General features: G+C 42.3%; 3 protein-coding genes across 8 annotated transcripts; 2 read left to right on the top strand and 1 right to left on the bottom strand.

Annotated features, from left to right (window-relative positions):
- Positions 1-627: 627 nt before the first annotated feature.
- On the top strand, positions 628-9,461 carry ints8 (integrator complex subunit 8). Of its 2 annotated transcripts, none has more exons than XM_047330146.1 (28): positions 628-678; positions 1,626-1,764; positions 1,923-2,097; positions 2,193-2,333; positions 2,451-2,522; positions 2,683-2,734; positions 2,880-3,059; positions 3,197-3,304; positions 3,445-3,597; positions 3,833-3,933; positions 4,575-4,716; positions 5,004-5,074; positions 5,170-5,345; positions 5,433-5,563; positions 5,752-5,862; positions 5,975-6,179; positions 6,278-6,399; positions 6,512-6,696; positions 6,781-6,814; positions 6,907-6,966; positions 7,051-7,112; positions 7,198-7,316; positions 7,483-7,586; positions 7,675-7,725; positions 7,953-8,026; positions 8,115-8,179; positions 8,290-8,333; positions 8,735-9,461. In XM_047330146.1, the coding sequence occupies exons 1-28, from the start codon at positions 655-657 to the stop codon at positions 8,849-8,851; spliced, it is 3,018 nt and encodes a 1,005-aa protein (XP_047186102.1). In that variant the 5' UTR covers positions 628-654; the 3' UTR covers positions 8,852-9,461. The 2 variants fall into 2 exon arrangements, with proteins under 2 accessions (XP_047186102.1, XP_047186103.1); XM_047330147.1 differs by having other exon boundaries at positions 628-782.
- LOC118291742 (G1/S-specific cyclin-E2) lies at positions 8,891-13,504 on the bottom strand. Of its 3 annotated transcripts, none has more exons than XM_035620115.2 (12): positions 13,200-13,504; positions 12,199-12,220; positions 11,874-11,931; positions 11,734-11,784; positions 11,519-11,640; positions 11,292-11,427; positions 11,012-11,158; positions 10,636-10,731; positions 10,421-10,555; positions 10,129-10,240; positions 9,777-9,931; positions 8,891-9,565 (listed from the first exon to the last, which is right to left on the bottom strand). In XM_035620115.2, the coding sequence occupies exons 2-12, from the start codon at positions 12,210-12,212 to the stop codon at positions 9,488-9,490; spliced, it is 1,104 nt and encodes a 367-aa protein (XP_035476008.2). In that variant the 5' UTR covers positions 12,213-12,220; positions 13,200-13,504; the 3' UTR covers positions 8,891-9,487. The 3 variants fall into 3 exon arrangements, with proteins under 3 accessions (XP_035476008.2, XP_035476007.2, XP_035476009.2); XM_035620114.2 differs by having other exon boundaries at positions 12,199-12,224; positions 13,200-13,503; XM_035620116.2 differs by lacking the exons at positions 12,199-12,220; positions 13,200-13,504 and having other exon boundaries at positions 11,874-11,945.
- Positions 11,506-23,329, top strand: LOC118291739 (deleted in malignant brain tumors 1 protein-like). Of its 3 annotated transcripts, XM_035620111.2 has the most exons (15): positions 11,507-11,648; positions 11,903-11,990; positions 14,838-15,043; positions 16,338-16,433; positions 17,242-17,526; positions 18,260-18,577; positions 19,076-19,390; positions 20,155-20,220; positions 20,456-20,599; positions 21,035-21,154; positions 21,385-21,507; positions 21,747-21,818; positions 21,936-22,112; positions 22,600-22,707; positions 22,786-23,329. In XM_035620111.2, exons 3-15 carry the CDS (start codon positions 14,992-14,994, stop codon positions 22,830-22,832), a joined length of 1,923 nt encoding a protein of 640 aa, XP_035476004.2. In that variant the 5' UTR covers positions 11,507-11,648; positions 11,903-11,990; positions 14,838-14,991; the 3' UTR covers positions 22,833-23,329. The 3 variants fall into 3 exon arrangements, with proteins under 3 accessions (XP_047186105.1, XP_035476004.2, XP_047186104.1); XM_047330149.1 differs by lacking the exon at positions 21,385-21,507 and having other exon boundaries at positions 11,506-11,648; XM_047330148.1 differs by lacking the exons at positions 11,507-11,648; positions 11,903-11,990 and having other exon boundaries at positions 14,789-15,043.
- Positions 23,330-23,997: the final 668 nt, after the last annotated feature.

Raw genomic sequence — 23,997 nt, 5'->3', positions numbered from 1 at the left:
AAGATATTAATTAATATGCTCATTTATAAAACAGCAGCACTGCCCACGAGGAGCATTTGTTATTGAAAATTAAGTGATGATGATTAGCTGATGGTGAGTTGGTGCTCATCATTTCCCCTGGAGCTTATTTCTAAGCACAATTCTGGATATGTGACATATATGATGGTATAAAAATAGTTCTACTCCATTAACTACATAATCCTCTGATGTCTTTTGAATTTCTTTTTCCAAATTTCCAATCCAACATGGAAAAAAAAGGAAAATTGGAAAAACGATTCCAAAATCTCAATGTACATTGATCTGACAAAAACAAAATTTGTCAATTTTTCCTTTTTTTGATATATAAAAACATTAACTGATGTGGAGTTGAGTTAAGAAGTGTTGGAATATTATTATTATTATGATTATTATTAATAATCATAATAATAATTAATTTTAATAAATTAAACCATAACTAGAAATCAAACTATATTTTCTCATTTTGAATGTGTTCATTTTAATTTAGTTTTTGAGGAAAACCATCCTCCATATAATCAAAGTGTCACGTTTGAATCGTATTATTTGATTTTAGTTTCCTCGAGTATAAATATGCGCAAATGCGGCGCAGTGTGTGTCTCCCTGGCGACGCGGAGGAACCGGAAGTGCGGCGCAGAGATGGCGAAGCGCCGAATGAATTATGTGAGAACCAAACAGTCCGCGTCGCTGTTCCAGCTCCTTACTTTGAGATTGTTTGTCGACATTTAGCACTTACACCCTCTGCTTGTTCATTTGGGCCTGTTCAGGTAAGATATTCCGTCCCTATGTGCGCGGGCCAGGCTACAGAGTTGCGCCAGTTAGCTAACAATTAGCCCTGAACTGTGTCAGCTTCAGACACAACAGAGAGTGAGTGGAGGGGTGCGCTTGTTTTCAAACACAAGGGCAGCCCGAACCGCCTTGAGTCAGTTATCTCCCCCCTGTTCTGTCGAGCAAAAACGGAATCCCCGCCCAGTCGGGAGGACACATAAATAACGTTAACTCTCCCCCAGGCCATAACAGAACATTAAACATCATTATGTCCCTAACGGATGTTTTCAATATCGATAAATCGTTCCACTGTGATACTGTGCGTGTACTAGTACTACTATGGTCTTTTTATTATACAATGCAGACATTTTTTGCATTTAGATAATTTTTATTATAATTTTTAAAGACTTATTTCAAGTTCTATATATTTGGTTTTATTTGTGTTTTCCTGTTTATAGTTAATTATGGTAAAGTTTATGGTTAAACCAAATTTCAAGCCTCTATTACATTACTTTGTCATAAAGGTTTCATAACGAAATCGAATTATTGACAGATCAAAGTATATGTGTGTGTATGTATATGTGTGTGTGTGTGTGTGTATATATATATATATATATATATATGTGTGTGTGTGTGTGTATATATATCGGCTGCCCATAATGAGTAAACTAACCTCCTGTTTAAATACATGTATTTTCCTTTGATTCACCTTTTTTTCCAGCAAGCTTATAATTCAAAGAGCTTCAATCTAGTCTAAATTCATCTTGAATCTGTATCCATTATCATGGAGATGTCTGTAAAAATAAAAACTAATTTTCACATCTTGTCTCATTGTTGACCAGGAGAGGATGAGTGCTGAAGCAGCAGACCGGGTGGCTGCTGTGACCAGCAGTCGGCCCGGCACGCCTCTCCAGACGTCCTGGTTTGAGTTCCTCCTGGATGGCAGTCTGCTGGAGCATCACCTGCAGAAGTCGAACCCAGGTCAGCTCACGCTTAACAGCACAATTGATAAATGTATGACTCTGAGGAAGAATCTTAGGTTGGATGTTGATCTATAATTGGCAAAGTAACTAGAGCGCATGGCCAAAAAGGGTTGTGTGCCTGTTTCTTCCTCTAACTAAGTAAATCTCTTTGCACAGACCCGTTACCGGTGCAGCTGATCATCCAGTTCCTGGAGCAGGCGTCCAAGCCCTCGGTGAACGAGCAGAACCAAGTGCAGCCTCCGGCAGACAACCGCAGGAATCGCACGCTGAAGCTGCTGGCTCTGAAAGTAGCCGCCCACATGAAGTGGGATCTGGAAGTACTCGAGAAAGGGTGAGTGTGTGTGTGGTGCAGTATATCATATCAATACAGTGTATCATATTAAAACTAGTGTTTATCAAAAAATGATCTTCTCCTTTTACTGCCAGTTTGACCATTCCAGTGTTGAATATGTTGCTGAACGAGCTCCTGTGTGTGAGCAAAGTGCCACCGGGGGTAAAACATGTGGACCTGGACCTCTCCACTCTGCCTCCCACCACCGCCATGGCTGTCATCATCTACAACCGCTGGTGAGTGGGAAGAGACGCCTCTGGGATCAGAGGCACCGGCCGAACTAATGAGCCCACTGTCACCTGAAATTCTTGCTGTTTTCTCATGTCCAAATATTTTTGAACCTGTTTCCAAAGGGCCATCAGAACCATTGTGTTGAGCAGCTTTCCAGAGAAACAGACCAAACCTGGACCTCATCAGATGAACATGCAAGTTCTGCTTCTTCCTCCTAATAAGTTGTAAAAAAACCCAAACCCAGGCTCTGTTACTGTTTACGCTCAACATGTCCGAATAGATTCTGCCTTGAAATTTTAAAGTTATATCAAGACATAAGTGACTTTTTTTTTCTTTCCTTCTGGTTTGTCCCAGGTTGAGTATTGTGCAGCAGGAGAAAGAAATGACCGAAAACATCCTCACTGTGGTGAGTTCAAACATTTTTTGGATGTATTCATTGCTGATATCAATACATGTTCACATTTTTAGACACATTTGAATAGTTTAGATTGTGTTTATCTGTTGTCTCTTCCCCACTGTTTAAGAAAGTCTTATACCGTTCTCGCCCTCAGCTGAAAGAGCAGGCGACCGACTCGATCAGCGTCCTGGAGGGAGCTCTGCGGCTGAAGAAAGACTTCTACGTTCACACCCTGCGGACTCTGGACCTGTTGGCCGCTGACGCTGCCGCCAACGGTGAGACGGAGTCCTCGACCGCCGGGCTTTGCATCAGCGCCGATGAGCTGCACTGTCAGGTTGGAGGAACCCGCAGGGTTTTGTCTTGCTGGAATATATTTTTTATGTGTCTGCATTAGAATTGAAAGCATACGTCATCTAGGATTTTGCGCCTTGGTTCCTCCAGTCTGGTGTAGCTTGTATTTTGTTTTTTCAGGTGCATTACGATCTTGGAGGTATTTTCTTCCAGCAAGGCTGCACAGACCAACCAGCCTTTGAGAAAGCCAGGGATCACTTCAGACAGACAAAGGAACTGTTAAAGAAGGTAGGTGTACTTGTTTTTTTGTGACATGATGGTTAGGAGACAAAATTCTGTCACGAGAACAACAAAGCAAAACTTTCTCAATCATGAAAGTGTGAAAACAGTTTGTAGATGTCAGTAAGGTATTTTATTTTTTTTTTCAGCTGGACTTGACTGTTCATGTTCACCTGGATGAGAAGCGTCTGGCGGGCTACTGGAACGCCTGCAAGGCTTTGACTGGAGACTGCGACCCCTCCGACTCCCACACCTCCCCCTACGATCAGATCAACAGCCTGATCAGGGCGCACAACTACCAGGTCAGAGCAGACTCGTGTCACGTCATGTCATCATGTATATTTTAACGGCGGCCAGTCAGTCAAGTGCTGGGCAGTGTTTGTAAACCTCACTCCCGGACACCTTAAGAGACCTGCTAGCTCCCATGGGTGTTGGCCTCCTTGCTAGAGCGTGCGTCTCCCATGTCGGAGGTCGGGGGATCGAGGCCTGTTCAGGACTGTTTATCATGTGTCGTTACTTCCTCTTCCACTGTCACAGGCCGTCATTGAAGCCTTCATCAGAGACAACGTGACGCGCAGTTTGCCAAACCACTTCAGACGCTCTGTTCTCCGGGAGTTCCTGTACAACGTCCAACAAGGGTGAGGAGCGAGACCAAAGTTCAACCCAAAATTAAAATACTTAAAACAGGTAGCAGATTCTGTAAATGTGGGATTGTCCGGATTGAAACAAGGAGCAGTGTACATTGTAGTCTTATGCTGTTTTCAGACACGAGTTTTCCGGACATTTTCCGTAGCTTGACTTTCACATAGGACGAACACAGCAGGAGATTGTCCGAGGCAGACACGTTCAGAACGGGAGAAAAATGTTGTGGAACATTCGGTGGTGTCTGCGTAGAGCAGCAGGAGGCGGGACATGGCGATAAGTCCGCCACAGAAAGCACTTGCTGTACTTTCACATTGGCTCACTCTGACATTATCTGGAAAATTTTACTTGCGAGCTCCCAGGGAAAAGTTCCAGACTCTCTCAGTACTTCTTTTCCCCCTGATGTCTATGATAAGAAAATATTATCTTTCTGAATTACAAAAATTCAGTTTATAATCCGTTAAGGGGTGAAATTTTGAGCCAAATATGTAAATAAGGGACAAAAAAAAACATGTAGGTGACTGAAGGTGTAATTAAAAGTACCCAAGCAGTTTGCAAACATTGTGCAACTGGTCCACTCGTTCTGAATTTTGAATATTTAAAATCTACAAACAAACTTCCACTCACAACTGTGCAGGGAGACTGGACTCGATGAAGTTTGCCACAAGCTTTGTGTGTGCAATGCTGTCCGAGACGCTCTGGAGGGAGAAGTCCTCGGGGTGCGTTTCCAGCAGCTGCTCCTCAAGCCCAGCAAGAGAATGGTGGACTTCATTTTAGAGGTAATCAAAAAACCCTTAAATAATATAAAGAAGTCTGGACTGTTTTTTATTTTCCCATCTTACATGTAATGAAGAACTGCATTAGGGGACGTTCAAAGCCTTTTTTATCGCAATAATACAATTATTACAACAGACATGCTCTGTAGAAAATACATTTCAAGTGGTATATGTTGTGTCGACGTTTTGAGCAAGTCAAACGTGTAACTGGGACCGACCTGATCTGTTCTTGTGGAGGTTGAAATCGGAAACTATTGAACATTTTAAATCCAGTTTTCTTCATCCTGCAGGTTTGCACACGTTCGCTGGAGAAGGACCGACCGTCCGAGACGTCCAGAAGAAACATGGCTGGTTTCATGAAGTGAGCGACGCACAAATTACCATCTTCTTTAATTAATATGAGACCCTTTTTTTAACGATTCCTTTCTAAAAACTAAACCCTTCCTGTTTGTGCAGGACTCTGTGCGAAAGCTTGGAGGAGCTGCCTCTGGTGTTCGTGGTGTCGTCCCACAAGCTCTTCATGGAGCTGCTGCGTGAGGACGAGAGGAAGGTCCTCGTGGAGCAGATGAGGAAGAGGTCGGCCACCATCAATCTCAGCGCCAAACCCCTGCCGTCCTTCTACGACATCCCAGGTTCTTCTGCACATCCAAATACACGTCCCTTTGTTTCCTGTCTTGTGTCTCGGCGATGTGATTTATTTTTATAATTTGGTTGGACAGCTTCGGCCAGCGTGAGCATCGGGCAGCTGGAGCAGCAGCTCATCCTCTGTCTGGAGCCGCGCAGGATTCGGCAAATTCTCATCGAACTCCACGGCATCGCTGAACGACCCTTCTGGAGGGTCAACAGCAAGGTCAGACGTCAAAATATATATAAAGATATTAAGGATTTTCTTTGTCTCTGAACAAAAAGAGAGAATGTATACAAACAATATGATAAAGAGCAATGTAAGGATTCCTGAAAACTATCTGTACTTTCAATCATCAAACTATGAAAAATAACTTATGTAATTAATAATAAAAAAAAATTGTGTGCGTGCAGTGGGAGGTTCCTCCAGACTACATCAACGTGATCCTCTGTATTAAAGACAACCTGACCAAGGACCTCTTGTACATCCTAATGGCCAAAGGACTCCACTGCATCTCAATAAAGGTGCGATTATGTCATCAGTGCCCAGAATTGTTAATGTTTTGTGATGTGATTTTTGGCTGAAGGAGATTTTGAAACAAAATCTAAGCAGCAAGTGTTTTCCCCGTGGTCTCAGGATTTCGCCCATGCGCGGCAGCTCTTCTCCGCCTGCCTGGAGCTGGTCACCGAGTTCTCCCCGAAGCTAAGGCAGGTGATGCTGAACGAGATGCTGCTGCTGGAGGTGAGAGCGCACGAGTCGCTGGCGGCCGAGGGCAGCAAGGAGCGACCGCCGCCTGACCTGGTCAGTAGGGTCAGAGGTTACCTGGAGATGAGGATTCACGGTGAGTGGATGATGTTTGACTCGTGACCTGATCTGTTCCTGCAACAGTCGATTAGAGGAACATTGACAGATGTACTATGTTCTTGTTTTTATCTCCAGATCTGCCTCTGCGTCAGGTAGTGGGCGAGGAGTGCGTCGCCTTCATGTTGAACTGGAGGGAGAACGACTACCTGACCCTGCAGGTGCCACCGTCTCTGGTCATGAACAACCCGTACATCAAGGTACAAAGTGTCCTCCTCACGACATTCACATCCACCGCTGCCTCTTCAGAGCAGTTAGATGAATGCCGAGAAGACAGTAAAATTCGTTGACCCTCGTTTCCCTTCCCGCTAGCTCGGCCAGCTCCTGGCATCCACGTGTAAAGAGCTCCCAGGTCCCAAAGAGAGTCGACGCACGGCCAAGGAGCTGTGGGACGTGGTAGTTCAGATCTGCAGTGTGTCCGTCCAGCACAAGAGGAACAGTGACGGCCGAGTGGGCCTCATCAAACAGAGGGAGTCGTCCATGGGCATCTTGCACAGGTACACACATGCTTACATATAACTGATTTACAGAGGGTTTAAAACAAAACATATGGCTGATTCTGGTCTGTTTACATTGTTTAGGAGCAAATTCATCACTTTCATCAAGAAGCTTCGAGTAAGTATTAAGATAAGACAAACTTTAACGGTGGAAATATCACATTTTAGTTGTGTGATTGCACAGGTAACGTGTTTTGTCTCATTTCACAGGAGCCGCTGGTTCTCACAACCCTCATTTCACTGTTCGTGAGGCTCCACAGCATCGTACGGGTACGAGAGATGATTGATTGTCTTCCTCACACTGCAGAATCTAAAATACGCTTTTCTCTTAACTCGTTTTTTCTTCCTCTTCAGGACGACATTGTGAACGAAGTGACAGCAGAACACCTCTCCATCTGGCCGTCCTCTCTTCCAAAGTAAGTCATTCATTTCTGTTTTCTTCCAATAAAATCCTCGCTGCACAAAAAAACGCTAATTAGGACGACTTGTGTGTTTGAACAGCATCCAGGCCGTGGACGTGGAGGCGGTGGCGGTGACGGTCAAAGAGCTGGTGTCCTACGCTCTCACCCTGAACCACAACAACCAGTCGTGGCTCATCACGCAGGCCGACATCTACTTCGGTGAGAAGAAGAAACGTGCTGCCGATGTCATAAATGAGAGATTTTAAATACAAGATCTAATCGTATATATTATATTTTTATCAGTTTAAGGAATTGGTTGGTTGTTAAGTTAAAGATAGTTTTTAAAAAGTCACCTTTTTGCTTTCACTTGTCCCTGTCTCCATAGTGACCAATCAATACTCTGCCGCGCTGAACATCTACCTCCAGACCGGAGCCGTGTGCTCCGACTTCTTCACCAAAGCTGTGCCCCCGGACGTCTACACGGACCAGGTACGTCGCTCGCCATTTATGTTAACGGATAAAACAATATTTCAACAGACATCAGTTCCCCGATTAACTCCCTGACGTTTCTCTGCAGGTTCTGAAGAGGATGATCAAGTGCTGCTCCATGATGAACTGTCACACACAGGTGGGAGGTCGACACAGACACTTCAGATCAGTTCAAAGTATCTGACAGTTGACCAGCATCAAGGTCACAATATCAAACTTTTTTTAATGTGCATTTTGAAGTATCGCATTAGAAAAAGATTGATGGAAACTGCAAAATTTAAAAAAACTTTTGCAAAAAGACTCAACATTTGCTTGAGGTGGATTTATATACAGTATATTATATATATCTGTACATGCCGCCCTCAGGTTGCCGTCCTGTGCCAGTTTCTGAGAGAGGTTGACTACATGACAGCGTTCAAAGCTCTCCAAGAACAGAACAGGTACGACACAGACACACACGTTAAAACACCGACAACCAGCAGAGCTCGTCTCCTAACGTCTGGAATGTTTCCTCGTATATCACCACAGTCACGACGCCATGGACTCATTCTACGACTACATCTGGGACGTCACCATCCTGGAATATCTCACGCGTATCCTTTTTTTGGTTATTGATGCAGTTTCCAGACAAAGAAAAGCAGTTAAGAGGTTCTGTACACATCATCTGCTGTTCACTATGGTTCTTCTCTTAACGTGCGTTCAGATATTCACCACAAGCGAGGCGAGGCGGAGAAGAGACAAATAGCGGTAAGTCGTTCAAACGATCAGTGAATAAAAAGATGTTGCTGGTGAGAAGTGTTTCATGTGCACACAAGTGTCTGAGCAGTTAAGTCCGTTCACGCTGTGTTTAGACTGATTTGTAAAGAGTATAAATATAGAATGTACATTTTTAATCAATGAGCTGTTTCCAAAACATCTTTGTAAAATCTTTAATGGGGAAACGAGACAGGGATTGGTTCAGAGACCAAATCAAAACAACAGCTTGAACGATGAAAGGACGTTTTATTTCTTCCTCTTTCCTCACACGAGCTGTTTTCAGACATGCACCGACGCCCGGACATTTTCTTGAACTTTGGACTTGGATGCAGTTTAACTGAACTGGGATGTATCCGAGGTTATCCCTGAGCCTTTTTGCTTTTCACCCTTAGATAAAAGCGATCGGCCAGACAGAGCTGAACACCAGTAACCCGGAGGAAGTGCTGCAGCTTGCTGCTCAGAAGAGGAAGAAGAGATTCCTGCAAGCGATGGCTAAACTGTACTTCTAGTAGACCACGGTGTGAACCAGGGTAAAAGGGAGGGAGGGATAGAATGTGTATTTTTTATTTTGTGGTAGAAAATAAATACAGTTCATTTTGTACACTTTAAAATGAATTATTTAAAAAAAAAAAAAGAGTTTCTGACTATCTAATGCCCTGAGTTATACAAAGCATGGTCAAAAATAACTATCTAGAACTCAACTGGTTCTAAACAGAATCGCACATTTAAAAACAGACCCTGAAGTTTTCTTTTTATAAAAGATTTTACCTTTTGGCTATGAACATATTTAATATGCTACAAAACAACAATTTCAACAATTGCACATTCAGTATTAAAATCTCATCATCTAGAAATGACACAACTTGCAGCAAACAACCCCTTTTTTAAAAAACCTGTTCCTGAATCAAAACAGCAAAAAGACCAGAAAAAAAAGCTTTGACCAAGATTCTGTCGCATGTCGTCCTGGATAAAGTTCACTGACAGATTTCATCATCCTCTGTATTCTGTTAAGTTTTTTTTTTTGATAATCACTTGCTACGTTAGGAGACATATGCAGGAAACGAGACTCTTGTGTTTGTTTGTTGGACATTAAACCTGCATCCTCTTTGTTTAAACTCACTTCAGAGTCTCTCTCTCTCGTCAGTTCAGTGTGCGTCGGTTTTCTCGGTGCTGCTGGGAGGAGTGGGGAACTGGCTGTCGGCCTCGTTTTTACAGGCGTCCTTCTGAAATTAAAAAAACGTTCAGAAAGGTCTGGTTAAACCTTGGCTTTGTTGTTTGGTGATTACAGTTTAGATTTAATCGGGAGTGTGCACATGCAAATTGTGCATCTCATAAATATCATAACCTATCTGTTTTCAGCAAGCTGAGAATCGTGGGACAGGCTCGTCTCAACTTTTTTTTTTTTTTTTTAAATATCGGAAGAAGAAGACTCACCAGCATGGTCATGTAGTCTGTGTGCGTCTGGATGTTGTGTCCGTCGTCTTTCACACTGGCAAAATCCCTCGTCGCCACTCGGCCGCACCGGCCCACTGATTCAACAAAGGGAGCCATCCAGTTGAGGCAGGGCTGGAGGACATCCTTCGACAGACCTGCATACAAGAAAAATTATAAAAACACTTGTTCACAGGTGGGATTGAACCGCCGACCTTCAGGTTAGTGGACGAGCGACTGTAATTACCAATTTAAAATTCCAACCAATAACAGTTCTTCAGCTGATGTTCATCCAGTCATTGGGCTCCAGATCTATGTTTTTACTATGGATGTAACTAATCCCCAATTTTTTTACCTGAGAGCTTTTCAACTGCTTCCTGCTGAAGGAAGTGGCAGAGCACCGACGCAGCCAACACTCGATACTGAAAGTCCAGGGAGTTTATGCTCAGGATACAAAGATCTAATAGCTGCAAGAGACACAGACACAAAGACGTGAAGCAGTGAAATACAGTCTGTCATTAGCTCCTGGAGCTGAGGGACATCAACAAGTTACGATTATTCCCAAATGGGAAAGACGGAGGAATCATGATGTCGGTCTTACAGCAGAACAGAAATTCAACATGATGCTTCTGTGTTCGATCACCTACCCGTGTCATTTGGATGTACGCGTCCTGAGGAAACTGCGGCTCCAGCAGGTCGGAGTCGACGCTCATCGACGCCATCTGGAAGTAAAGCTGCAGCCACGACACGGCTGTTTCTGGACAGAGGTTCCACCGCAGCGCCTGGGTAAAAAAAAAAAACATTCAAAAAACAGTACTATGATACAAATTAAAGCTCTGTTGATTATATGTAATAGTATTACTTTCAGAATGATTAACTCCATTTTAAGAATCTCTTCCTTGTAGTAGGTCCCTGCAGTGATGTACGCCATCTGCCAGAGCTTTGGAGGACATGCTTCCTACAGAGACAGAAAATACATTACTACTTTGTTTTTAAGTAGGATGTTATTTTGATTTCTAATAAACAACATATACTAGTCACATCAACAAAACAAAAACCCACAATCTTATTTGCAAGGGGGAAAAAAGACAACAAGAAAACAAAACAACAAAGCTATTTTTTCCTGAGCTGTTTTGGATGACGGTTGTTTGACGATGTTCAAAAAAAAAATTAGTCTCAAGATGCATTTTGAAAAAAAATAAACCCCAGCCCTGATCCCTCCCCCTGTTCTTCCTCACCTCCATCTTTGACGCTACAAACAGACAGGTGATCCCGATGAGCTGCAGCATGCTCTTCTCTACGTCGTTCTGGGTCGACATGAACCGGTCGAAGTAGTCCTGCGCCAGGTAGAACGTCTGCCGGTGCAGCGTGTACTCGTCACTCACCTGGTGAAACCAGCAAACACATTGGTTGGTGATCGCTGTCTTATGAATCATAATAATAATATTTAACTGCAGATCAAACTCTAAAACATTTGATTCGAGTTTTTATAAAGTAGATGAGGATGAATAATCTTGCCTCTATTAACCAGTCGAGGAGCATCGATCTCATTCTGGGTTGTAGCGTGGGGTGCTTCTGCATGAAGCTCTTGCTGTGTCTGTAACTCTGCTCCCTGCTGACCATCTTCACCCACACGTCATCAGAGGAGCCCCATCTGTAAACATGAAGAAAAAAAAATTTGATGACACTGTCCAGCGGGAGAAATCAGTCAATCCATGGCCACAATAGCGGGCAATGATTATTACCCAAGATGAGGCAGAGGGGAAGGCCGGACCAAAGAGCCTCCGTCGCCATCGATCCTGACTCCTTTCATCGGAGTATCCACGAGAACACACGGCCTGGTGATGCCTTCAAGTACCAGCTGGTTCTGAAATGGTAAAGAACAATTCACTGCTAGTTTGTGGCTACGCCTGTGCAAAACCAATAAAAATATATCTAAATATAAAATAAGGGTAAATACCTTCTCACAATGCAGCTTTGACAGGGGCTGAACCCTTTTCCTGTTGCTTTGCTGTAAAGAAAAGTTGTTAATATTTAGAAAACGTTTGTCTGTATAATCAACATTTAAAGATTATTATATACTTATTTTTTTATACTAACCTTTGCAACTTTGCTTTTCTGCCCTGGAGCGTTTTCAGATCTTTTGTGCAGGCGACCACTGTGAAGAGACATGAAAACTGAAAGTCAACATGGAGCTGGATATTTGACAAACATACAGTTGAGTAACAACCATAATAACGAGACCCCGAAAATATAACATTTTACACCGATTCTGATGCGGGTGCAGATTCCTACAACTTTTCGAGCACGTTTAGGCCGATTCATTGGAGAATAATAATAGATTACTCGCTGACTTTGTCAGTAGCTCGGGCCCTAATAATAATAATAAAAATAATTCATAAAGCAATAATAGGGAGTTGATTACCTTCGTCTAGTCATGGTTGCTTCTGTCTGGGGGAAAAAAAGAGGAAATAATTTAGAAGTTTAAAATGTCATAAAATGGTGAAAAATGCTGATTGTGTTTCCCAAAACCCCCAAGATGCCAACGATATTCAGTTTACTGTCACAGAGAAGCAAAGAAACCAGAACAAATCCACATTTAAGAAGCTGAAATCAGAGAATTTAGACTCTATTTTCCCCAGTAAAAACTACTTGAACCGATTCTCAAAATAGTTGGCGATTAATTTAGTCGTTGATTACTAATCAATGAATCGATTAACTGTTGCAGCTCTTATTATATCCTATATTTATTATTAAGCTACATTTATATAATAATGAATTAGTCAGTTACATGACTACAGCTTCAACGGTTAATTGATTCATCCATTAGTAATTTGCTTCCTCTATGACAGTAAATATAATAGTTGGTGATTAATTTAGTAATCGATTACTAATCAATGAACTGTGGCAGCTCTCGAACACACTCCTTTCCAGAGGAGCAGACGTCAACACAGAGGGACCAGGGGGAGGGAGGACATTTTGTCCTGAGTTACCTCGGTTTTTACTTGACCGCTTTGAATGTAACACCAACCTACTTCCGGGTGATCAAAACCAATTCCTCTCATATCGATTAATTGTCATTTCTGTGTCACGACAAGTGAGTTTACAAACAATTCATTCGAAACCAAACCAGCAGCAGCAGACTGCTGCGGGTCCAACCCGCAGAACAACCGCTTCCGCCTTTACCTCCTGAGTAACTTTATTAATACTAGCATTAAGCAACTTTAAGCTAATGTTAGCTAACGTCAACACAAGCCGAACGCGCCCGCCAGCTCGACAACAAACTCCCGAGTTCACCCGAGTCACCGCCGACCGCTACGAGCATCAGAGCCTCGCGCACATTATGTCAAATGTATTTATTTATAATTTACTGAGGTTAAAAAAAAAGAGACGATATAAAGTCTGATATATTAAAAACAACTTTACCCTCCGAGGTTCAGTCCCGAGTCAAACCTGCCTCCAAGTTGCCGCTGGCGCCAACAAGTGTTCGTCTGCGGCACAATGCGCATGTGTGTGTGTGTCTGTGTGTGCGTGTGTCTGTGTGTGTGCGTGTGTGTCTGTATGTGTCTGTGTTTGTGTGTGTGTGTGTTTGTGTTTGTGTGTGTGTCTGTGTGTGTAAAGATCGAATCTGCTGTGGATGCGATTACGTAACATTTTATTATTTTTTCATTAAATTCATAACCCTTCAGTTTCCACTGCCATAAGTATGACCTACTTACATCTTCTTATTGTATTTATAGCTTTCTTCTTCTTCTTCTTCTTCTTCTTCTTCTTCTTATTAATAATAATAATAATAATATATTGTTGTAATTACTACCATATAGCTCTATTTAATGTTTTATTTCCATTTTATTTTATTCCTCAATCTCATTTTCCCCAATTCTGAAACTCTAATCATGTGTTAACTACATACAACAGAAGAGCGGTGTTTCAAAAAGTGCTGCATGAATAGAATTTATTATTTTTAATATTATTATCAGCATCATCATTATTATTATTATTATTATTATTTTATTCACCACCCAAACTAGTAACTTAACATAGAAACTGGCGTTTTATGAAGGTGACATTGGTTTATTTAAGTTGTTTATTATTTCAATATTAAAAATATTTCGTTTTCGTTGTTAGAAAAAGTGTGTAAATATAATATAAACGTTACGGCAACTTAATCGTTTGGCAGCGGGCTTTTATTTTGTTGGATTCCGCGTGAGGGTGCTGGTGGGCGGGGGCTACGGTACGGGACAGCCAATGGGAGGGGGAGTTGAGCTGAGCGCGTGCTCCCGCAGCTGCATGTAAACAAAGCAGGAAGAGAGAGAGAGAGAAAGAGAGACACTCATAGAGAGAGAGAGAGATACACTCATAGTTAAATGTAAAACTCTCTTTTCATGTAAACGTAATAAAAATTGTATCATTTATAGTTATATTTATATACAGATCATATATTATTTATGTATAAAACGTGGTGTAAAAGACACAATATTTTTAAACAGTAGAATGCCATATACACGTACACATGTACACATGATATTCTGACCAAATTCAACTGCCCCAAGTCTTTAACTTTATATCCGTCTTATTGATTCCTTTAGTGGCAAATAAAACAAACTTTTAAACAATAGACAATTTCCTGAAACTATTTTGGTTAAAAGCTGCTACATGGGGTCAGGTCGCCCTCTGCTGGTTAATGGTAGAATCACTGATTCACATGTGTTAAGTTTCAATATGATTACAAACTCACATGACATCATGTGTTATGACAAAAATAAAACCCAAACCTTTTGCAATTATTAGATTTTACAATTAAGATAATTAATTCAACCAATTTAAAAACATTGCAATGCTTCACAGCATAAATTATTTCACAAACTGAATTAATACATTTACACTTTCAGTTTCTGAATTTAAAGTACTGATTAAAGGCAAAATGAGTTAAACAGTCAACACAGTCTCATTCTGAAATGAAAGGACGAATGATCTGAGTGGACGGTGACATGGTAACGAGGGAAGGTATCTGCATCATGGATGTTTGATTGTGTTCTGATGATTGTTTTTTATCATTGACAGAAGCCGCTAGGCTTCACTTCCTGTCCTGAAACATGCTGATGAATGGGAAGATGTGTCAGAAGAGGGGAGCAGAAGAGGAAGCCGCGGTTGTCAGAGGTTCAGGTCTGAGCAGAGACAATAGGGTCGAACTCTGACTCTCCCTGAGAACAGCAACATGAAGCCGGTGAAATATATTCTGATTGCTCAACTCTGCTGTCTCTGTCAAGGTAACGTGAACAGTATTATTATATTGTGTTTAACAGTATTAATGAATTAACAGTTATTCAGATAAACAGTCATAATATTTAGCTTTATTGATAAGGGGCCGTTAATGAGATATGTTATGTAATCATGTGATTACATGAAGTTTCTTATATATTTAAAATTTTTGCAAATGTATTATCACAATTAGTGGTTGTTACGTAAAATGAAGTCATGTAGTAGTGTTAGATTATGAATACTGGTATTGTCGTCTGTTTTCCTTTAAAAAAACACCTATTTAATTGCAAGAAAAGTAAGTAATAAAACAAACTTAACATTTGTTCACAAGAATTATTTTCTATGCAAAAAATTATGGCAATGTTTTTTTCAATAAATACATCAGTAGCTTCCTCAGGAAGTATCCTGTGGTTGAGTTCTAACGGCTCCTATTCTTCTTATTTTTTCTTCGGTTTTAAGTATAGTATATAAGTGAATCATTTTCATTTAGAAAATGTTGGAGCTTAAAAGTAATTTGATAGTTACGTTAACAGATTACCTGACATAGAAATTTAACCCTTTAACATGAATTCATAGTTTGAAATCTTGATCTATTGTCCTTTATATTGAATTTTTAATACTGGTCTTTCACCGCAACCTTATGGATGCAACCACACTGCATCTCACAAGTGGTGACAGATAAACTTTAAAATCCTTCTGAATAATTCTAATCCTTTGGTTGTGGGTGTTAAAGATTCATTCACATGGGGGAGGAAAATATATAAAGTTGGGTTTAAAGGCAGACGAGGAACAAACGTATGTGTTATTAAAATAACATGTGGTCTCTCATCACCCACATAACAAAATTAGATTTCAGGATTTCAAACTATGAATTTATGCTAAAGGGTTAAATTTCTATGTCAGGTCATCTGTTAACATAACTGTCATGTTAACCGTATAGACACAAAATGTGCTGGGAGAGAAAAAGCCAGAGAGAGAGAATTATGACAAGCAGGGATTTTGTTGTTTTTATGCCACCCTGAAATATTATAAATTGAGATTTCTGAAAATTTCATATAATCATTAATGACACAGGGGACAAAGACACACAAGGGAGTAAAACATGATCAATACAGCCACGGCCTAACACACAAAAACCAGACTGCAGGTCAAGATGTTACCCTTCAAAGGTCCTGCGGTACAGTCCAGCGGTTACATGTGGTGACGCTGGGGAGGAGCCTGCACCGGCCTCTTCAGGCCGACTGGCCCACATCGGCTTGACGCTGACACTGTAAATTGACATTATCCCCTTCTTCACTTCAGCTTTTCAAAACTCCTCCACGCCAACGGACCCAACTGACGTCCAAGTGCAAGCAGAGGGAAATGGCACAGAAGGAATACTGCCGGAGGAATTCAGCAGTAAGTTTATATACATATATATATACAAACACAATTTGATTTGTGTGTGTTTAGAACGCAGGATGAAAACTCTACGCAGAGGCGTGTGTGTGTATTCTTGCTCTTGCTGTGACAGGATGTGGGCTGAGATGACTTTGATACACATCTCGATGAATTCTGCAGCTGCAAATCGAACTTTTGAGGTGTTGCAGAGCGACTCTCCCACGTGCTCTGCAAACGACCTTGTTGATGGGGATGTTTGTTTCTGTGTTGCTTCACTGACTACATCCTCAACAACATGTCCCCCCCCCACCAATTCATTTAGGATCAGAGTTGTAGAAATGTGATTTCTTTTGCAAAAAGTAACAATAACACAGTTGGAGGTGATACAGTTAATCAGAGCAAAGAAATCTAAAGATTACAATAAAAATCAAGTTACCAAAAATATGGCAAAGATAGGAGTAGAATATTTTTTGTCATGTTAACTGTATAAAAATGTGCTGGGAGAGAAAAAGCGCGAGAGATATGACTAGCACGGATTTTTTTTGTTCTTATGCCATCCTGAAATATTATAAATGGAGATTTCTGAAAATGTCATATAATCATTTATGACACAGGGGATAAAGACTCACAAGTAATTACTTTTCAAGGGAGTAATACCTGATCAATACATGTGGTTAGATGTGTCCGATGCAGTGTGCAGAGTATATGCTATAAGTAGAACCCGCACAAATAAACAACAACATAGGAGATACAATAAACAATCACCACATGTATTCATCTTTAAAATGGCTTCAGAATGAGAGAAGTACACTCCCTCCATCCTCAGGTGACCCTTACGTCCACCTCCATGCTGGCGGATGCAAGTGGACCCTCAGGTTGCCCGGCAACAGGAGCAGCGACGAGGTGCCGCTCTCGTCCGACTCTGCGGACCCCCTGGCCCAACGGATCTGCCAGGGTCTCGGCTGCGGCGGCGTCTACCACGTGGACAAAACCGGCCCCGCGGCTCCCAACGCCACCTGCTTCCACGACTGCTCGTACAAAGACCACCGACTCCAGAACTGCTCGCGGACGGCGGGAAGCGACTGCACGGTGATCACTGAGGCGGTTTGCGGTGAGGTCGTCTCTTAAAGTGTCTGTTGTTTTTTGTGAAAAGCAAAGTGCAGCTGAACTTGGGAAGTTTGTACAGAATGGCAATGAGAAGAAACTGAGACGTTTAATCTTGATGACAGTGGACGAAGCGCTAACTCTAAACTGTTTCTCCCTAGTTAGATTTTTATTGAAACACAATTATAATTGAATCTTTTGTAAATGCCCTTCCAGTTTCGATATAGTTCGTTGTTATGGACGATTTTTAGTGCCTCTTTTTTGTTGTCCAATTAAATATCACCTAATAATTCAATATCTATAATTACAGTTTCACTAACAGGACCACACCTCCAACTTATGACTATTGAAGTTTATTGAGTATAGTGTATATTTCAATGATAAGAAAAATTGGAGGGTAGAGGGATGGAGGGACGAGGGGTCGAAGAGATGAAGGGACAAGGAGTCGAAAGGATGAAGTGATGAGGGGTATAAAGGATGAAGGGTGAAGGGGTGGAAGGGATGAAGGGACAAGGGGTATAAAGGATGAAGGGATGAGGGGTGGAAGGGATGAAGGGATGAGGGGTGGAAGGGACGAAGGGATGGAGGGATGAGGGATGAATGGATGAGGGGTCGAAGGGATGAAGGGATGGAGGGGTGAATGGATGAAGGGATGGAGGGATGAGGGATGAATGGATGAGAGGATGAGAGGATGGAGGGACGACTTCATATATAACTATCTATGGTGATGTTGTCCTCAGGCCACCAGGCTCTGCGGCTGGTCGGCGGGCCGGACCGCTGTGCCGGACGCGTGGAGTTGTGGAGAAATGGCATGTGGGGAACGGTGTGCGACGACCGGTGGGACCTGAGGGACGCGGGCGTGGCGTGCGCCCAGCTCGGCTGCGGCTACGCCCTCAGCGTGACGGGACAGGGGGACGGCTCCTTCGCCCCGGGCAGAGGTCCCGTCCACCTGGACGAGCTGAACTGCACGGGCCAGGAGGGGAACCTGTGGGCCTGTCCGGCTGCGCAGGAGGAGCCCGACTGCGGACACAAAGAGGACGCCGGGGTCATATGCTCAGGTCACAGTTACAGTTAATACGAAACATTATTCATAGTATTTCGTACAGAAAAAAACCCAATCATTCTTTTTTGACCAACAAAGTCAATTTACGAGATGTCTGGATTTGTTGACAGCTTGAGAAAAAGATAGCCAGTGGGCCATGTGTTGAGATTTGTAAAAGACAAAAACAAACGAACAAAACAAGCTTTATTTCCATGGAAATATTAGAAATACAAGGCAAAATCATAAGAAATATGATCAATTTTTACAGAAATGTGCCTATAAAATATACATCTAGTTATAAATATAATCTGCAAAAAACAAAAACACTCAAAAAATCCCCAAAGAAAAAAAAATAAATCGAGGACATGACCTCTGTGTCATCAAGGGTGATACAATAAACAACTTCTACAGTTTACTCGACATCACTTCATTGCAGAAAAACCTGGATTATGTTTCTCCCCTTCTTCCCACTGGGATCTTCACAGTTTGTACTGTCCTGTGTGTCTCTGTGCAGAGATGAGAGCCATCCGGCTGACTGGAGGTCTGGACCGCTGCTCCGGCAAACTGGAGGTCCACCGCAACGGCAGCTGGGGCACGGTGTGCGACAACTGCTGGAACGAAGGCCTGGCGTCCGTGGTGTGCTCCATGCTGCGCTGTGGTGCCACGCCGTTAAAGGTCAGCCAGTTTGTTCCCGCGCTCGCCCACAACGGCGGGACGCTGTGGTACTACCAGTGCGGCCCGGCGGAGCGGAGTCTGTGGCAGTGCAGGGAGTTCGCCAACAGGACGCACCTGTGCGCCCACTCGAAGGCGTCCGGCGTCATCTGCGGCGGTGAGATGTAGATTTTGTCCACCAGCGGTGGGTTATAGTGTCATGGTGCATGCGAGTAAAGCCCCATGGTGATTTTTTGTTTTTAAACAGAGGGAACAGCATGTGGATATTCCAGGTTCGGCTTAGATTGTATTTATTTAATTTAATTTTCATGAAATGACAGAAATCGAAGGTCGCTACAAACAAGTGATTTAATAGTTTGATTACAGTCAGATGTATTATGTATAAGCAGGCAGGTAGCTCTTTATAAAAGTATAAATTAATTGATCTCAAAGTATTTTCATACTTATGAATTAAACTGAATTAGATGAAACTTTCACTGACAAATGTTTTCATTTTCAAAGTGATATTGTTGCCTTTCCATAACCTGATTTTTGGATATTTGTATTCATGTCCTAAATGATTATGTAAAATTAGATTTTGCAGGAAGCTTTTTTAAAGACTAACTTCCTTTTAAAGTTTGAGATTATTGCAGTCAAGATTAGATAATTGTCAGAGAAACATTTCCTTCCATGCTTAGACAGCTTTTTTTTTTAAAGAAAAAAAACAATTCATGAGGATTTGAATAACTTAAATTACTTTATTTGCTCCCTCTGAAAGTTTCCATACTTTCCTACTTTTTGTTCTGCATTTACTAAATCAAAGAATTTAGGTACATGGATTTAACAAAGTTAATTCTGTTTATAACTCTACATTCGTCCGCTCCCATCATCTCTGTCATATATATATTTGAAGTATATATAAATACATTTTTAATCCTCCAGGTTCCCTCGGGTTCCTCACAGCCACCACCACAGCCAATGCAACGGTGATGACCAGTTGGACAACAGGTGAACATTAAAGGATTTATTTCATGCAATCTTTTTTTTTTGAGTGCATCCATTTGTTAATGTTATTTGGTCGATTTAAGAGCAAAACTGCTCAACAGAATATTCCCCACTTTGTTTTAGGAGTCACGGGAGAGTTCAAACAAACGCTCAGCAGCATAACCAACTTCCCGTCGGTCTTGAATCGAGTCTTACGAGAAGTACGAGTTGTTTCTTTGTGAACTGTGCGCCCCGGCAGGTACGACCACAGCTGCTGCTGCTGCTGCAGGCGTCTTCATCTCGGCGTCTCCGGAGCTTCTCAGCGCCGTCACCGTGTGTCTCCTGCTCCTCCTGCTGCTGATCATAAACACGGTGCTCTGCTGCCACTACAGGAGGAGACACGGTTCGTTCCACATCACCCTTTTTTTTTCTTCTTTTTTCGTTGTAATCCTCAGTTTTCTGATAAATTGTGCTGCTCCAGTTCTCATAGTCTGTGCACGTGAAGAACACAAATTATACCAGTAAAAAATGCTTTTTTAAATAAAGGTTTATTAATTCATTGCACATAATACTGCATGTAATTGTGTGTATTTTTATACACACATAATGAACAATTCCTGAAATGATTAATCTTCCAAACCCACGACAGTCAGATGGCGACGTGACCTGAAACTCCATGTTCTTTTCTACTGAAGAAGCTTTTTCCCCCTCTTCTCAGTCCTGACTTGGGGGAAACTGGAGGACAACATGAGAATGCAGACCATATTGATTTTGATTGAGACATTTCATTAAACAGTTTATATGAATCCTTTATATTTTCTTTCTATACGCTCCGCAGCTTTCCTATTCCAGCAGACCCGCAGCGGCCCTCGACCTCGCTCTGGCCATAGTGACAACGACTACCAGGGCGCCGTCGACCTCGTCAAGGTCACCGCCGCCGTCCAGCCGCAGACGGATGGTCAGTGGTCGTAACATTTCCGAGTATACGACGAATAAAAAAACTGAATCCATGTGATGAACTTATTGACTTTGATCCTACTATTAGACGGCTTTCTGTTTCCTCACACCCTACATATATTCAGCATATGTATATTTATACATGCACAGTGGTGGGAAAGTTGCAGCTTCTACAAGACTTGGAGAAATCTCATCACGTTGTTTTGTTTTTTTTCTCTGTGTTTGTCTCAGTGCCCCCCAATCCCAGGTATCTCTGGACCCAGCTTAGTAGTGTTGACAGCACCTCAGTAGATACAGACTATGAGCAGTTTGACCCGAGCAATGAACCGTCTGTCGCTTTATCGACCTTTCGGAGTGAGCCACTTTCTTTCATTCCCCCTCCTTCCATTTGTGTTGATCTGCGTGTGTTCCTTAATCGTTGTCCTCTGAAGATCTGAAACCGTCTTGCAGTGTTGTTATTTCCTTTTTTGCGGTTGAAGCTGCTCTGCCGTGTGTGTGTGTGTGGTGTGTGGTGTGTGTGTGCTCTGAATGTTTGCAGGGGGGCGTCGTGATTAAAATTGTGCGTGTCGTCGTGTGCGTCCTTCTGAATCCAGATTCTCAGCGGTACAGAACCGACACGAACCCTTTGACGAGGCCTTCGGCTCTCGACAGCCTCTGTGAGGAAGGTGAGTGTGTCGTGTTGGTTTGCAAAGAGATAAAGACACTGCTTACACTTCAACACACACACACACACACACACACACACACAAACACGCAGGATAATATTCTTTGTCATCTTCCAGTCCCTGAACCATCGAATAGAGAGACGGGGGCCTTTCCGGACCACAGCCGTGGCCCCCACGACGCTCAGTGCGCCAGAGTGTCGAAGATCTCGGTGGACTCGTTCGAAACCACCAGCACCTCATCCGGGGAATGCTACGAGAACATCAACAACAGCGGCCACATCATGGTCACTCCTGGTCAGTGGAATTCATTCACTCTACAGTCATGACATTTAAATTACAACCCACCATCTTAAATGTCTATGGCAGTAATATTATATTGGTTAAAGTATACGGTATATTATATTAGTTATATTATCTGGTGAAATGAGCTGCACTAACAGGTTTATAGAGAGATAGATGCACTTTATTGATCCCAAACTGGGAAATACCTTTGATATAATTGTAACCAATTGGGGGGGAACGTTCTTTCAAAATAATGCTGGGGATAGTCTGGTTAAAAAAAAGAAAAAAACATTGTATGATTCATTCCTGCTCAAACCTCAGTGGTATTTGTGCAGTCACTAAACCAAATCTGTGGGATGTTTGTGGCTAAGAGTCTGAAGAAAACACAACTGAAAGCCCCATGTTTCACTTTTTCAGGTTGGATTATGTGACAGATGAAAGCCAAGGTGCAAGTGTCTCAAAAATACTTTCATAAAGTTATACAAATCTTGAATTACAGATCCAGAACAGGGCCAGTCGTCTGCTGCCAATGGTGCTTTGGCTCCTTTGAGGCTTCTTGACAACAATAATCAACTTTACTACAGACAAACGACGGACCTGAGTTCAAGTGAGTGTCGCAGCAACAGATGTCAACATGAAAGGTTGGTAACACGTTTGCTGATCACTGCCATTGTCCGATCATTAGGTGATGACGATGACGGCCCCCTCTACTCCCCAGTGAGCCCTGACTGAGGGAGGAAGGGTTTGACCTTGGCGCACGGTGGGGGTCAAACGGGTTCAGTGACGAGAAGGGACTTTTGTTTTTGGTGGAAAACTGATCTTATGAGGGGGTTTTTGTTGAATATCCGGCATCTGATGATCAGATGCTTTGATCAAAAGCACTGCATTCATGATTTTAGTTGAGTCTGAAAATCCAACCATTTGCTTACTAAAGCAAATAAATAAAGGGACTAGAAAAACCCCCGAAAAGAAATGCATGGATTACGTATCTGTAAGTAAGTTTTAAGTCACTGCAAGTTATGATGAAGTTAAGTTAAGTCAAGGTATGTTTAGGTGTTCTGTGAATGTGGTAGGAGCAATTATGATTATGTTTAGATTCTTAATGTTTAGCTTATCGGTTTGCATAGCGGTTAACCATGTATGCACTTGTATGTCCCTGTGGATTCAAGTACAATCAGACTATTGCGTTGTTATTATTACAAAACAATAAAGAAACTACACTGTCAAAAGTGTGTGGACACGACCACACGTATGACTCAGCTTGCCAAAAAGATTTGGTTGCAGAGATCTGGGTGACGAATATGATATAAAACCAAAAAGTATATGTCCGCATATATTTGGCCACATATTGGACTCAAATCACGTTCTAGTATTTGCAATGCAGAACTATTCAGTTCGACCACAAGGTGGCACTACAAGCCTCTTAGTCACCAAAAGTACCTGACTGGAGTGAAAAAACTTTTTTATGTAAAGTTCAGAGAAAAGAAAAAACATAGCCCATCTGACGCCATAAGATGTGATGCCACCGCAGTGGTTCACAGGCGATAACACGTTGTCACTCATACTTGTGTGTGCTGAGCGAGGGAGAAGTCAACACCATGGCACCGTGAACATGTTTCAGACGGGGGAACTCTGGATCCTGATCGGGCGCCAACGTAAACCATCGGGCCTGAAACCAGACCTGGCACGACTCCCCCTGCTCCGTTACATCTGCAGCAGCTGCAGAGCATCAACACTCTCCTCCTGATCCGGAGTAATGCCCCGAATCAAAGTCACGTCTTGTTTTGTAGATGTAAATATGACGGAGTGCTTCAAAGCACCTATAAAACTTTTATATGGGGGGGGGTGAGTACACGGATAAACACGGATTATCTTCAGCCCAGTTAACATAAGAGGT

The sequence above is a fragment of the Scophthalmus maximus genome, chromosome 22 (genome assembly GCF_022379125.1).
Source record: "Scophthalmus maximus strain ysfricsl-2021 chromosome 22, ASM2237912v1, whole genome shotgun sequence".
In the NCBI taxonomy this organism is placed as follows: Eukaryota; Metazoa; Chordata; class Actinopteri; order Pleuronectiformes; family Scophthalmidae; genus Scophthalmus; species Scophthalmus maximus.
Note: the sequence above shows the minus strand (reverse complement) of the source record. Positions and strands in the feature narration are given on the sequence as shown.